The following is a 16,522-nucleotide window of genomic DNA, read 5'->3' on the forward strand; positions in this document are numbered from 1 at the left end:
GTTCATTTAGTCCAAATCCTGTGATTAGGAATGAGGTCTTTCCTCTTGCCCATCTTTCAAAGATTCTAACTCTTAAGGAAGAAAGGGGATCTTTTCTCCAGAAGCCTCACACTGATGGTTTACAAATCTGAGTTTGGGAATTCAGGTTAAAAATGTACAATAAATACAAAACAAAAATAACAATGTCATCCACACAAAATAGAGATCAGCATAAAATATGTTATCCCAGAAAAGACAGCTGCAAGTAATGATTCCAGTTTCTTTTCAAATTCACCTTTTTGGCTTCTGGAAGCAATGGAAGACAAATACAAAGACCCAGATGAAATTCCCTCTGTGTGATGAGCACTATAGGAATTCGGTAGGAAGGCAAACAGGCAGGTAGGTAGGTAGACAGGCAGCCATGTGCCATGAAATTAGTGTTGACTCTCAATAGCTACATAGGTTTTTTTCAATTTGACCCACACTTAGTTGTTTTTTTTAATCCTTCATTTTCTTCCAGCCTCTGCTTTTACAGAGTCAACCATCCTGATTCGAAAAGAGACCATATTAGTTATTATTTATTAAACGTATATGGACACCTAGCTCCAGGGGTGAAATCCAGCAGGTTCTGAAGAACCGGTAGCGGAAATTTTGAGTAGTTCGGAGAACCTGCAAATACCATCTCTGGTTGGCCCCAGAGTGGGGTGGGAATGGAGATTTTGCAATATCCTTCCCCCAGGAGTGTGGAGGGAATGGGGATTTTGTAGTATCCTTCCCCTGGAGTGGGGTGGGAATGGAGATTTTGCAGTATCCTTCCCCTGCCATGCCCACCAAGCCACACCACACCCACAGAACTGGTAGTAAAAAAATTTGGATTTCACACTGCCTAGCTCTAACGATTGACCATAAAAATCCCAACAACTTTTAGTGTTGTGGAAACCTCTAAACCTTCTCTTCCTAAATAGATCCCTTGATTTTTTTTTTTTATAGTAAACAGGTCACGGGGATGAAGTAAATACATCTTTTTCCTTCCTTGTTCCTTGCAGCCGGCATTGTGGGCGTCTACTCTGCCATAAGTGTTCAACCAAGGAGATTCCTATCATCAAATTTGAATTGAACAAGCCCGTCCGCGTTTGCAACACCTGCTTTGACGTCTTGACTGTTGGGGGTGTTTCCTAGTTGGCTGTGAGGAGGGAAATGACTCCCAGGGAATGCCTCCCCTTCCACCTTGTAACAGGCCTATCCCAAGACACATCTCATGGAGAAGGGGAAGCTCAGTTTGTCTTCCTGTTACAGTGGACTCTGACCAACTTAAGGGACCATGCAAATGCTATTATTCCAGTATATATGAATTTTTTTTGTGGGGGGGATATTAATGTTAACAATGAATAATGATAGAAACTGCATTGGGAACAAACTGGGAATGCTACAGAGATTCTGTGGGAAAACCAACATGATTTGGTTGAGCTGCTCTGTTTCCAGTTTCAGAGCATTGCAAACCAAGATTTTTGTACTTGCTGATCATGCAACAAAAAAGGCCTTCCTTGGTGATAAAACTGTGACTTGGCTGTTCTAAGGTCTTATCACACTTTTTTAAAGAAAAGAAATAATATTGTTAGCACTTACATTTCTGGGTAAGTATGAGCTGATCTGCCCCTTTTGTTACCTTCCTGGAGAGAACATTCTGGTGTTCTCTAATTTTTTTTTTTTTTTACTTTTACAAAGGGCAGCTGTGCCAGGCATAGTAACTGCTTTTACCCAAAAACAGGTTGACCGCAAGTTAAGTTTTTGTTTAATGCATTGCTGAAAATTTTGTGTGGCCTTATAATGAAAGCTTTACCACTTCTCCTGTTGAAAAGGAGGCTGACTAAAGCTCCTGGATTTTCAGAACCCTTGTTTGCTCTCCTGCGTCAAAATCGGGGAGCGATGAGGCCAACTTTGCTATCAAATTCAATCAGGTTTTCTTAAGAAATGATTAATAACCCAAGCTGTCTTTCAGTAATGTATCAAAAACTTTGCAAATAGTCCTATGTTTACAGTGATGTTGAAGGAAGGTCTGACTCCCGATGCAATGATGATGCTACTATGGGGCAAGATGACTAGAAGCCGAGATGATGAGACAGGGATAACCAGGAGAGGTAGAATAGTGCCAGTAAAGCAGCCAACAGCAAGACAGGGACCCTTGGAGCTGGTCATCTCTGTCCATAAATCTTGAGATAGTCCAAGGTGATTTCTTACAAAACCCCTTATGCATTAAGATGATTGTTGCAGCTCACATCAAGTCCATGTGTAAGGAGAAGCCTATCTTGAGCCAGATAAAGTAGAATTGGCTTGCAGTTTTGTCTCCTGTGGGCCTCTTTCCTTGGACAAAGACATTTTATTGTTGTCAGGCGCCACAGCAGGTCTCTCTTCTAAAATCTTGAAATATATACAAGGGATTTTCTTTTTTTTTTTGGTCATATGTTTAACACAGAAAAAAAAAGGGGGGGGAGGTTCTTGGGTTCAAACCACCATGTACTTAAAAGTAGAGGATTAGGGTGGGTTGGTGCAATTTTATAAACAGAACCAAACCCTGGAAGATAAGCAAGTCCTTCCATGGCTTCGTGAATGGGTTAATTGAAACACGTGTCACTCTTCCCTTTAGTAACCACTACTTTTCAGTGTCTATATGTATGTAAGGGAAGAGAAAAATATTAACTAACTAAAAATTGCATTCTCTCTCCTTTCTAGAATACTAATGCGTCCTGTAATGTTATCACATGGGTGAGTCTATACACAATACACCAAACAGAGTGTTACTTTTTAAAATATATTTCTATGATTTGAGGGACATAACAGCTTTACACGTTAAGCAAAATCTCGGGGGGAATGGAGTAGAAAGAGACTTAAGGAGAAGAAGTCAATGCTACATTGCAGATTGGATCCCAGTTTGCTGCTTGGCCCTTCTGATCTGTTGGGTGAAAAACTGGAATTCTGCCTTCAGGGATGATCAGGGGATCCTTAGTAATTATTTGCCCTTTTCTAAAGTTCCTGCTTGTATCTATTTGCTTCAAAAGGATGAACTTCTTGTCATTTAACCTGTAATCAGTGCAATCTCTACCCGCTCAAAGAAATAAGCTACTTTGTGAGGCTGTAGGCAGGCAGCTTGTTTTGGATAACTAGATGGGAAATGCAATAGTTCACCCAATAACTCGTCACACTTCATCTGGGCAAATGTAGGTGGAATGTGAACAAATTGCTAGTTTTTCAGTTTACTTTGGTGATTCCGGTATTTTTTAAGAGTTATTTTCTCATAGACACATGACCATATTTCTGCACTGGCATTACGGACATTATGTAACCACTTCCAGGAGGTTGTAAATTGTATATATGATAGATCATTAACATGCCAAAATTAAGCAGGCCTCTCTCAGTATCAATTGAGCTATGGAATTTCCCAGTTAAAGAGATTCTGCTGGGGCAGTGTGCTTGAATTTGAAATGGACTCGGTGGATTGCACAAAAGAAATAATTGTAAAGCACTTTTAATAAAAACACTTGTATCTGAGCCTATTCTACTGACTGGCCCAAAATTAGTGTTTTGTTTTATTTTAAAGAAAAATGTTCTTGCTAGTCTTGAGGACCTGACAGCTTCACATGTGCAATACTGTACCATGGTAGATTATAAATTGGCTGAGATGTTAATTTGTTCTAATGATCTGAACTTGTCCTCTCAAACTCATTTTCTTTGAGAAAAAAAATGATACTTCGGTTGATTGACTTGAGATCCAGCAAGTTTCATCCGTTTCTGGCTTGTCCTTCGACCTAAACAATGGCAATTGCTGTTGAATGAAACACAAGGGGAGATGGGGAGAACACTGCCTGCATTTTCTTGATTTATTAAGTGACATCTTCAATGTGGTCTTGTGAATGGTGGCTTCACCACTCGTTACCAATGCTGAAGTATTTCCTCCTTGGTATATTTTGATCTGCAAATTACATGATGAAAATTGGCTAAATGTTGTGAAAGAATGTGAGAATTTGAACCACTGTTAATGCTATTTATAAAGATAGTTACGGAACTGTAAATCAACTGACAGAGATACTTTTATCTGTGTTGGCTTTGGCCATGGCATCAAACTCTGCGGGGATCTTGCTTTCTTTGTTTCACGTGAGGGAGATGTGCTTTATTTGTTTTCAAGGAACAGTACAAAAGTACAATTTTTTAGAAGTTTGGAAGCAACTATGACTCTTGCTAATTTTCATGCTGTCATATGTCCTTGGTTTCTCATCTTCAAAGGTGATCTGCTTCTTCATGGTCTTAGGTTTAAGATTCTTAAACCTCAGTGACCATATTTAGATCCCCTTCTCCCATCCCTCCCTTCTGCACAACTTCAGTCATTGGTCAGTTTCCCCATACTGCTTATTCTGTACTTCAGGCATAGGCATGGAATATGATTTCAGCTTCTGAATCCAGTTAACATAAGCCCTTCCCCTTTTCATCATTAAATTGTGAAACTGATGGTAGCAAAAGTCTTGTGCTCCAGTCTTATAATTTGTGACAGTACTTATTGTATAATCCAGCATGTGAGCATGGAAAGAACTTATACATTTCATCTGTGAATAGTTTTGGACACCAAATCTACTGTTGGTTTTGTAGACATTGTTCAGCATTACTCTGAAGCCAGTTCATCCTATCTCAGGCCTCTGTAAACTACAACCTGCTCTCCATCCCTTCCCCTCCCCTTATCTGAATGGTCACCATGTGCCATAAAAAGGTAGTTCTAGCTAGAAAACATGTAAACCCAACTTGATGTAATTTAAATCTGTGGAATGCAGGCAGTCTGGAAATTATATTTTTGTCAAATGAGTTTGCTTTTTCAGCGTTCTGAGAGCACTGACCTGTTTCTTGATTAGCTCTGAGCCTAAGACCCTGAAAATTGATTTTTCTTTGTTCATTTCCTAGCACGTTAAAAAAAAAGTTGTATGAACCAATCTATAGAGGTAACTCATGGTCACTCTAGGAGTTTGTGCTTGTTTGTAATTTAAAACCCTGCCTAGCTATGAGTTGTATAGTAGCATTAAGCTGCTCGCAGTGGACATTACTAAAAGGACTAATCTGTGTTTGGGAAAGGATAACTGCTTGGCTTATGAAAGAGTGGTTGTGAAGTCTTGTATTCAAGTCAGAGGGACATTAGTGGAAGAGGAAGCTTTTCTACCCTTGGTTCTCCCACACAGCAACTCAGGTACTAAACCTAGGTATCACAACATCAGGTAACAGAATTAAGCTTATCATGTCCAATATACAGTAGCTATTTGCAAACATGCTACTTTGTTTTAAAGTTGGAGGGTCTGTATTGCATTAAATAAATTTTGCCTATACTTTTTTTTTTTTTTTTAAAAAGGCATAGCTCTCCTTATGGATTGACTGTACAAAACTGTAGTCTTGTCCCTACCAGACTGGGGTTACTTCAGTCAACACACAATAATACCATTTTCATAGCAGGAAACTAAACATCTGCAAGTAATATGGCCTGTTTTTCAGCTGTTCTTAGTTTGAGAAACAAAGTCTTAATCGTTTTTTAAACTATTACTCTATAATCTTTCCTTCAAAAGCCCTGTAAAGCAATGTATTTTTCTAATATTTATATGCCAACTTGTAATTTCTTCTAATAAAGCAATTTAATTGAATTGGACACCAGTAAGTTCATGGTTACAGAAGTCAAGCAGAAGAACTGTACATTGCTGCAAACTGAATACTGACACTAGTAATGCCCAATTTTATCCAGAAAAAAATATTTTTAAATTTTCACTTCTCCAAGTTGGTATCTTCCAGATGTGTTGATATTACAATTTGCTCAAGATCATAAGAGGTTTGTTTGATGGTTAATACAAACCATAACCTGAAGTAGTAAATTAAGTCAGATGGGAAACAATACAACATATCAAGTGGGAGTTCAATAGGCATGTTTTACTGAAGAGCAGCAAGAACATTAAACTCTTTTAAGTTATCTAACAAACCATAATTTAGCAGGGTTAATCTAAAGATAAAGGTAAATGTTTCCCCTGTCCAGTTGTATCCAACTGTAGTGTGCTCATGTCCGTTTCTTAGCCGAGGGAGCCAGGGTTGTATGAAGACATTTCTGTGGTCATGTGGCCAGCATGACTATACTGTATGCTGAGGGACATGGGATGCTGTTTTTCTACTGCATGCTTTCAAACTGTTAGGTGGACAAGAGCTGGGACAAGTAACAGGAGCTCACCCTGTTATGCAGTGCACAGTTCTTGAACTTGGACTGTCAGCTTTCCGGCTAACAAGCTCAGCGCCTTTAACCGCTAAGCCATCATGGCCCCCTTACAAGTGAATCAAGTTATTACTTAAATATGGTTTATAAAAGGATCAGTTTAGAACTCATGCGTTGTGCAGATCCAATATTTTAGCCTTGCATGTTATATCAAAATAAGAGGCAGGGTGACAGCGGTTAAAGGCTGTGAGCTTGTCAGCTGGAAAGCTGAAAGCCCATTCAAGAATGAGCGCCATGCAGTGGGATGAGCTTACTTGCCTCAGCTCCTGTCAATCTAGCAGTTTGAAAGCATGCAAACCGAAGTAGATAAATAGGTACCATTTTGATGGGAACAGAACAGAGTTCCATGCGCCTCAGCAGATGGTCATGCTGGCCACGTGACCACAGAAGCATCTTCAGACAAAGCTGGTTCCCTTGGCTAAGAAACGAAGATAAGCATCACCCCTAAAATTGGACACAACTGGATGGGAAAACCTGTCTTTTTGTCTTTTTGTTATATCAATACAGCCATTTTATACGAGTTAGAAAATCAATTACAGGTGGTCCTCAACTTACAACCATAATAGAGCTTGCCCATCAAGGTGATAAGTTGTGATAGTCATAAAAAGGGTTGGTGTCATAACTGACCTGATTATATCCTTTTTTGCTGCAGTCATCAAGTAAACCCATGGTTCACTATGGGTGCATTTTGCTGAAAACCAGAAGTAAATGCCAGTTTTTGGCAAAACAGCTGTAAAATGTGTGAACCTTTACTTTTACCATAAAAAGGTAAAGGTAAAGGTTCCCCTCGCACATATATGCTAGTCATTCCCAACTCTACGGGGCGGGGCATTTCAAAGCCAAAGAACCAGCGCTGTCCAAAGACATCTCCGTGGTCATATGGCCGGCATGAATAAACACCAAAGGCACATGGAACGCTGTTACCTTCCCACCAAAGGTGGTCCCTATTTTTCTACTTGCATTTTTTATGTGCTTTCGAACTGCTAGGTTAGCAGAATCTGGGACAAGTAACAGGAGCTCACCCCATTACGCGGCACTAGGGATTCGAACCGCTGAACTGCCGACCTTTTGATCAACAAGCTCAGCATCTTAGCCACTGAGCCACCGCATCCCCTCTCAGATGACCATAGGACACTGCAAATGGCCATAAATATTGCCCAACTCTTGAGTGCCCAAATTCCAGTTGTCATAGCCCCAGGGTTAGGTTCATTATATCTCTAAGCGACCAGTCACAAATTGTGATCTACCCGTATACTTCTGGTTCAAATGCTGGAATCAATGACCTACGAAGCAGGTGCTGGGAGCCCATTCTACACCTCCATTCTTCAGGGCCAATGAAAATCTCTCTTCCTCCAGTGCTAGAATCCTCTGCTTAGAGAAGCATCATCAACTGCCATGATTTTAAACACACATTGTTTAAAGCACTCTCTCCATGCCTATTTTTTACCTTATGTTTTACAAACCCATATTTTTAAAGAGTGGTTTTTAATTGCAAATTCAAATTTTGCAAGCTATACTTTTAGGTTAGGACAGTGTGTCAAAATACATAGTTACGTTTCCTTAAAAGTGGCTTCCTTTAATGCCTGGATTGTGTAGACGTCTTTAATCTTCAGTGAGGTACAGTTGACTCATTCTTTCAAAGCACACCATTCAGAAAGTGGGTGACACCCTTCGTATTCCTGAAGGTTAGGATTGTTCAACTTTCCTTGGTTGCTTAGCCGAGTGGATTTCTCTTGCCCAGGAAGCAGCTCTTCTGTCTTTATGCAAACGCAATGGCTACGACTGGACCCAGGTTCATAGAGCTTCCTAGGTACACCAGACCATTCTCGGCTGATGCCGCCACTGAAAAGCACAAGAAGAAGAAATGAATCAAACGGGAAGAATGGACATGTTTAACAGTGGTGTTGTAGAGTGTGTGAACACAGCAGCTTCTGCAATTTTTAAAAGCTATGTCTAACCCCAAGATCACATGCTAATTGAAGACAGCAATGCAATCTTGGAAAAAATGTAGCTGCTTTAAAAAAGCTACTGATAGGGCTTCTGCATCCTCCACCATTTCTGCACTGCACTGCACTGCAATCATGTTTTAACTCAGCCTAACATTAGCAGTGTGTTAATATAGCCTGTGGCCAGAACTCAGACTATCAATACATAGATGATATTGTGCTATAGATACTGAGCCAAATGAAGAAAAAAAAACATTTCATCTTCCCCATTCTGATTACAAACTGAGCCACTTAACTCTCTAAACCAGTGTTTCTCAACCTTGGAAGCTTGAAGATGGGTGGACTTCAATTCCCAGAATCCCCCAGCCAGCAGCGCTGGCTGGGGGATTCTGGGAGTTGAAGTCCACCCATCTTCAAGCTTCCAAGGTTGAGAAACACTGCTCTAAACCATTGTTTCTCATCCGTGGCAGCTTTAAGACCTGTGGACTTCAATTCCCAGAATTCTGGGAGTTGAAATCCACAGGTGTTAAAGTGGCAAAGGTTGAGAAACACAGCTCTAAACCATTGTTTCTCATCCGTGGCAGCTTTAAGACCTGTGGACTTCAATTCCCAGAATTCTGGGAGTTGAAATCCACAGGTGTTAAAGTGGCAAAGGTTGAGAAACACAGCTCTAAACCATTGTTTCTCATCCGTGGCAGCTTTAAGACCTGTGGACTTCAATTCCCAGAATTCTGGGAGTTGAAATCCACAGGTGTTAAAGTGGCAAAGGTTGAGAAACACAGCTCTAAACCATTGTTTCTCATCCGTGGCAGCTTTAAGACCTGTGGACTTCAATTCCCAGAATTCTGGGAGTTGAAATCCACAGGTGTTAAAGTGGCAAAGGTTGAGAAACACAGCTCTAAACCGCAGTGTATAGCAAGTATGGATAATCTATTGCCACAGGCCCTCTCAAGCTGTATTTTCCAGCTCTTGATGCTTCAAATGATTTCCTGCTATTTTTAAAAAAGGTAAGAACTGTACAGATGGTCCTCGGTTAATGACCACTTGTTCAGTGACTGCTCGAACTTTTAAGGGCACTGAAGGAATGATGCTTATGGCTGGTCTTCAAAGTTTCAGCCATCACAGCATCCCCTCAATCTTGTCATTGTAATATAGCCCAGATTTATGACCACTGTTGCATCCTGCAATCACGTAATTGCAATTTGCAATCTTCCCTGCTTGCTTCCCACAAGCAAAGCTAATGGGAAAACTGGCAGTTGTGATCACACGAGGTCCTTGCGTAAAACTAACTGGGGACTGCCAGAACTGCTGTTGCTAATCAAGCAGTCACATGATGTTGCACTTTACAACCACACTGTTTAGAGCTCCAATCCCTATTACTACTGTTAAACGAAGACTACATGTAATAAACAATAAAGGTTTCTCTGTTTAGTTGTGTCTGATTCTAGGGCACAGTACTCATCTCCGTTTCTTGGCCAAGGGTTGTCCTAAGACATTTTCTGTGGTCGTGTGGCCAGCATGGCTATATGCCAAAGGCATGGAACGCTGTTGCCTCCCACCAAAATGATACCTATTAATTTACTTGCAATTGCATATTTTTGAGCTAGATGAGCAGGAGCTGGGGTAAGAATGGGAGCTCACCCTGTTGTGCAGTGCTTGGGTTTCGAACCTGAGCTGTCAGCTTTCCAGCCGACAAGCTCAACATCTTTAACTGCTGAGCCATCACACTCCTACTGCAGCATTAAAAGAGCACTATCAGTTTATTTATTTTTAAAAAATAACTTTACTACCACAAGCAGTAAGACAAATAGAAAACCTTTCTCCCTGCCACCAACAGACTACCCACCTTCACAATGACACAACAAAGAGTTACTAAAGAATCTCAAGCTTATGACGATGATGCATAGATCCAATATCTGCATCATACAATTATACTTGGTGGGTTCACTATCATCATGTCCTTCACTGTTTTAACTGCAAATCCTACCTCTGCTTGGAACACCAGACCCTGCTTCCTCCAGCTGAGCTCCATTCAGAGTTACAAGGTGGAAACTGGTTTTTTCGCTCAACCTCCTGGGCCTGCAGCTTCTCCCCTTCTTCGATGAGAGCTTGGGCCTCCTCCAAAACCTTAGTAGGTTCCCCATTTTCTTGGTAAAATTGTCCAGCTACTTTGCCTTTTGAAAAATGAGGTAATAGATAATACATGTCACCGTACACTCATCCCTGAGACACCACCATATGAACTTACATTTACATGTTTGGCTTAATCATGTTTTGTTCACTCTAATTTTTTGTTAATTCACTGAGCAATAAACTGGGTTTTAATGGGAAAATGGTTAGGCTAATAGTTTTTTGCTCTCCACTGTTGGATTTCTTTTCCTTTTAAAAGTATGTAGCTTTGGTGCATTTGGCAAGTTTACTTACTACTATTTTACATCAAATTCTGTTTCTTTGCTGAACTGTGAAAACAACTTGAAATGGGAGCAATAATAAAAGCTTCCAGACTACAAGTTTCTTCCAGATTGATAAAAAAATAATTGATAAGTTAAGGCAAATTCCATTAAGTGTCCTAAATTATTTAAACACTCTACATTCTCTTAATAACCCTGATATTCTTACATACCCCAATAGGAATTCCATATTTTGACTGTTCATAGCAAGATGGGCTGGTAAGAGATAATTATTTATAAAATTTAAAGGCCGTCCATCTTACCTCAAGGTAACTCTGAGCAGCTATCTATATCAGCTGAGTTAAGAACACACTACACTAAGATGTGGCTGAAAAGTTGGTGCAAGCAAAATTGATTGGTGTCTGTCGTTTCAAGGCATCTTTACATACCGATATGCACATAATTCTTACAGTAGAAAGAAAGCCAGTTCTGGATGGCCAGCATTTGTGGTGGTGACAATCCTGAAACATCATCCACCAGGCCAGCTGGGGTGAAGTCACCTGTGGCAAAAGCTCTGGAGGCATCTTTCCCTGGACAAATAAACAGAAAACACCTGCTTTGTCACTCAATTAACCCAATGTCTGGCCTTGTATAATACTTGTACATCAGCTAATAAAATAGACTAGCTCTGCATACATCTAAGCCAGGGGTGAAATGTAAAACCTGTTATTACCCGTTCTGTGGGCGTGGCTTGGTTGGGGGGGGGTAATGTGACGGTGGGCGTGGCCAACTTTAAAAAGAAAACTTTTCAAAGCATTTTTTCTAATCAGGAACTCAGCTGGGATCATCAGAGAGGCTCTTTAAAAAATGCCTCTCTGCCTATCAGGCAGCTCAGCTGGGATCGTCAGAGACTTTTCAAAGCATTTTTTTTACCAACTCTTCAGCCAAGAGGTTGCAGAAAAAAATGCTTTGAAAAGCCTCTGATGATCCCAGCTGAGCCGCGCGATCATCAGAGGCTTTTTTTAAATTTATTTTTAAAAGCATTTTTTCATCGGAAGAGGTTGTAGAAAAAATGCTTTTAAAAGTAAGGGAAAAAAAGGCTCTGATGATCGTGCAGCTCAGCCGGGCATGGTGGGGGAGGGGGGGGGACAGGGATTTTTGCTACCGGTTCTCCGAACCACCCGCCGCCATCGCTACCGGATCGGGCAATCCGGTCCGAACCGGGAGCATTTCACCCCTAATCTAAACCATAAAACCTAACCAAAATTAAAATTTGACTCTCTAGGCCAGGGATGTCAAACTTGATTTCGTTGAGAGTTGCATCAGGGTTTTGTTCGACCTTGGGGAGCCGGAGTGGGAATGACCAGCATGGGCAAGGCCAGCTTGATGTCACTTGTGTCAGGGGTGCCTGTGGCCCGAGCGCTCTGCCAGCGAAAACAGGCTCCTGAGCTCAGTTTTCGGCTGGGATGGCCTCCTGCAACCGTCTGCTAGGGAAAATGGAGCTCACTGTTTCCAGGGCGGTACCGGGGGCCAGATCTAAGCACCCCCCCGGGTCAGACCTGGCCCGCAGGCCTTGAGTTTGACACGCCTGCACTAGGCAAATGAAACTCAATGTTTTTTTAGGCAATCGGATGAACCATTTTGTGTGAATCCAGCTACTTAGCAATCACAGGATCAAAAAGACAAGGGTTGATCCCACCTGCACAGATCTAATGGGAGGGGCAGATGTAATTTCAAGGCAGTCCCTCAAATAACCATTTACCTGGTGGTTCTCTCAGGGCTTAGGAACCGGACATTTTTGTTTTGTTTTTGTACTTTGCTCTTCTAATGTATTGTATTTTTCTTTTAAATAAGTTAGTTTTTAATTGTAAGATATCCAGAGTAATCTGGGAGTTGGGCAGCCCATAAATTAAATACACACATTTGCAAAAACTCTACAGGCTCTTGACACCAATGTTATCTATATAATTGGCCAACTCACACTTGTGACTCTTGTTATTGTAGTGCACACAATAACAAAACAAGACAATTAAAAATACAGTTAAAATGTTTAAAAACAATCATAATGTAAATTAAGTTACCGTAAATGAATTCTCTTCACAGAGCAACCACGAAGGCCTTGGAAAAGATACTCAAATGCCATGATGTGTGTATCCCTACAAAGATCAGAATCATGCAAACCATGATATGGAAGCAAAAATTTGACTGAAGAGGTAGAGTAGAAACAGTATTGACACCTCTGAACTTTGTTGTTAAAGAAGACTCCTGAGAATACCGTGAATGGCAAGAAAACAATCCTTTGGATCATCGACCAAATCAATCCAGAGAATTCACGCTAGGGACAAATGGAGCATGCTGAAATTATCCTACTTCAGACAAATTATGCATTTGCCGCATAATTAACCACACTGTATATACCCAGCTCTCTGGAAAAGGCTCTAAAGGTGGGAAAGATGGAAGAAAAGAGGATAACAAGTAGCAACATGGGCGGGGCTCAGTTGCAATGGTGGGGAGTCCACCCTTGGAAAGACTTGAAGAAATAGGTTAGGGACAGATAATGATGGAAGGTGGGGGGCAAGGAGCAAATCTATTTGGTGCCACTGATGGCACGTAATCCATCAGTGGTCGTGCTTTATATTATGAAACAAAAATAGGGCACAGTGGTCCTTTGGAAGGATATAAAAGGGGTCCCCTCATAGAGAATACCTAGAGTCAGAAGGTGTCAAGGTGTATGTTGGAGCTTGGAATCTCAATCCAGACATTTCAGTTTTCAATCAGCCCCCTTGGAAAGAGGAAAATAGGAGAATCTCTCTTCCCAAAGAAGAGGGAGTCAAGCTAATCTCCAAAGCACTTGAAGGCAGGACAAGAAGCAATGGATGGAAACTAATCAAGGAAAGAAGCAACCTAGAACTAAGGAGAAATTTCCTGACAGAACAATTCATCAGTGGAACAACTTGCCTCCAGAAGTTGTAAATACTCCAACACTGGAAGTTTTTAAGAAGAGATTGGATAACCATTTGTCTGAAGTGATATAGTTTTCCTGCCTGAGCAGGAGGTTGGACTAGAAGACCTTCAAGGTCCCTTCCAGCTCTTATTCTGTATAATTTAAAAAATAATTCTTACAATTAGTTCTCATTTAACGACCAGTCATTCAATGACCATTCGAACTTACAACTCCACTGTATGAGTGGTCATTAGACCAGACCTCATACTTATAGCTATTGTTGCATCATCCACAATCACATAATAACAATTTGTGATTTTCTCTGCTGATTTCCCAGAAGCAAAGTCAGTGGGGATGCCAGCAGGAAGTCAGATGTCAGAGTCACATGTGTTCCAACTCTGTATTCTAGTCTTATTTTTATTGGTTTATTTATTTTTATTTTAGTCATGTTTATGTAATGTATATTGGAGGTGGAGACCCTTTGAAGAGCTGCATGCAACGAAATTTCATTTTAATGTATGCCGATTAGTGTACATTCAAAGTGACAATAAAGTTAACAGAATAGAATAGAATAGAATTTTTTATTGGCCAAGTGTGATTGGACACACAAGGAATATGTCTTGGTGCATACGCTCTCAATGTACATAAAAGATACGTTCATCAAGAATCATAAGGTACAACCCTTAATGATAGTCATAGGTTACAAATAAGCAATCAGGAAACAATATCAATATAAATCGTTAGGCTACAAGCAACAAGGTTACAGTCATACAGTCATAAGTGGGAGAAAATGGGTGGGGGGAACGATGAGAAGATTAATAGTAGTGCAGACTTAGTAAATAGTTTGACAGTGTTGAGGGAATTATTTGTTTAGCAGAGTGATGGCATATGGGAAAAAACTGTCCTTGTGTCTAGTTGTTCTGATGTGCAGTGCTCTATAGCGTCATTTTGAGGTTAGGAGTTAAAATAGTTTATGTCCAGGATGCGAGGGGTCAGTAAATATTTTCACAGCCCTTATTTTGACTCGTGCAGTACACAGGTCCTCAATGGAAGGCAGGTTGGTAGCAATTGTTTTTTTCTGCAGTTCTAATTACCCTCTGAAGTCTGTGTCTGTCTTGTTGGGTTGCAGAGCCAAACCAGACAGTTCATTCTAATGTATATGTGTAGATCAGAGGTCTTCAAACTTGGCAGCTTTAAGACTTGTGGACTTCAACTCCCAGAATTCTGGGAGTTGAAGTCCACAAGTCTTAAAGCTGCCAAGTTTGGGGACCCCTGGTGTAGATCATGTCCATTTGCACCCCCTGCACCGCACACGCGCGCGGGGGATAAAGGACTCACCCCTTTACCCGGACCTGGGTGGGAAAGAGGGACTGGGAGGCGGGGGGGTACCTGAGAAGAAGCCGTAAGCGCCTCCGGGGCCGTAATGCCTGCGCCCCTGCTGCACGTCGAACACCTGTCCCAACACGGCCAGGTAAAGTCCCGGGCTTCCCTCGGTGCCCGTGTAACGGCTTAACTCGGCGGCAGTTAGGACCGCCTCCCCGCTGCAATTCTGCCCCAGCCACCACCACCAGGGAGCGAAGCCGCGAGCCGCCAGCCAAGCGACCGCCCAGCCCAGAGCCAGAGCAGCCAGCGCCGGCCGCAGCATGAGAAGGGCAGGGGCCAGCACTCAAAATGGCCCCTGGGGAGTAAGAAAACGGGGCACGCGTCACGATTTCCTGTAAGGTCATTGGTCGCCGGTTTTAGAGGACTCTGATTGGCTTTTCTGCCCAGCTATGTTAAAGGCTCCTGTGTCACTCTAGACAGAAAAAAAGTTTAGAGAAGCACGAATTCCGAGCTTCAGGGTTTTTCATGGTTTTCCCATTGGGTCAGAAAATATAAGCCTTGGAAAGCAAAGCAAAGAGGCTACGACGCCAGTAAGGATTTAGGCCTTACATATTTGCATATTCGCGTGGTGTGTATCGGCAGCTGAAAGTGCCAGTTCGGAAACTATGCAGGAGCAGAATATCCGGTTAGTATTTGGATAGGAGACCAACAGGAAATCACAGAACTACTGTATTGGATAAACTGGAAAGTTGTTAAAGAAAATCCCGGAGCTTGGGAATGCTGTTCTCTTTTTGGTCCTAGAGGGAAATGGTTTCTGTGGCATAAAACACTGTCCTCCAGCTCCATTGCTTGCCAGCATCAACCTCCTCCCCGTCCTTCATCCTCCCTCTGCCTCATCTCTGATAATAACCTGTCTGAATGAAGTCATAAAGGCATTAGAACCCCCCATCTCGTTTCTGCCTGCCCTCCCTCCTCTCCGTCAATGTCCCCCTCCCTCTGAATTTGATTCTGATCCTGACTCTCAACTTCACCCTCCCTCTCAGCCTGCCCCTCACCTTTTCACCCTCACCCTCATCCTCATCTCCACCCTAAACCTAACTCAAACTCTCACCCTCATTTACCACCCTAAGAGTTGGCTACTAAAAGAGGGAAGCTTCCCCCAGAGTCCAGGAGCCCCGCTGAAGAGCAGCTTACCTCTGGGAAGGCAACTTTGCTCTGATAACTGATAACCGACAGTAACTGACACTTTAGCCTGCATGGATGAAGTCATAAAGCCACTAGAATCCCCAAGATGACCAGCCCACCTTATCCTCCTATCAAAGGTCACCTGTTCATCCACCTTTGTGACCTACATCCATGCAGGTCCACATCCAATTTCTCTAGGAAGCAACCAAACCAATCACTAAAACTGCCTATGTCATTTTTTATTTTATTTTTTGCATGGAAGCCATACCTCTTTGGATGTGGCTTGTTTCTTGTTATAGAAGCTCCACTAAGCAGCACTGCTGAGCAGTTTAATAGTGTGCTGTTTGCTTTCTAAAGTCAGAGATTGGAAGCAACCTGACTGTGTTTAGGATAGGCCTTGAAATAGATTTGTCCCCTTTTAAATCAACAGGGCTGAATCTAACAGATCTTTTAGTAGCACAACTTTGACATA

General features: G+C 41.7%; 2 protein-coding genes across 2 annotated transcripts in view; one reads left to right on the forward strand and one right to left on the reverse strand.

Annotated features, from left to right (window-relative positions):
- The window catches only part of ANKFY1 (ankyrin repeat and FYVE domain containing 1), a 60,483-nt gene extending 54,830 nt beyond the window's left edge, over window positions 1–5,653 (forward strand). The window contains exons 25-26 of the mRNA XM_070932075.1: window positions 1,026–1,613; window positions 2,710–5,653. Of these exons, the coding sequence (XP_070788176.1) occupies window positions 1,026–1,158 (133 nt within the window). The 3' untranslated portion in view covers window positions 1,159–1,613; window positions 2,710–5,653. The remainder of the gene's footprint in view (window positions 1–1,025; window positions 1,614–2,709) is intronic.
- A 98-nt stretch (window positions 5,654–5,751) lies between these two features.
- CYB5D2 (cytochrome b5 domain containing 2) lies at window positions 5,752–15,269 on the reverse strand. Its single transcript, XM_070945744.1, is given in 5 exon segments — window positions 5,752–8,104; window positions 10,196–10,382; window positions 11,048–11,188; window positions 14,932–15,191; window positions 15,193–15,269. Coding segments are annotated over 5 exon segments (879 nt in total). The 3' UTR covers window positions 5,752–7,890.
- Between the last annotated feature and the right edge of the window lie 1,253 nt (window positions 15,270–16,522).

Source organism: Pituophis catenifer, unplaced genomic scaffold (genome assembly GCF_029215685.1).
Source record: "Pituophis catenifer annectens isolate HBS135680 unplaced genomic scaffold, rPitCat1.0.hap2 SCAF_1, whole genome shotgun sequence".
In the NCBI taxonomy this organism is placed as follows: domain Eukaryota; kingdom Metazoa; phylum Chordata; class Lepidosauria; order Squamata; family Colubridae; genus Pituophis; species Pituophis catenifer.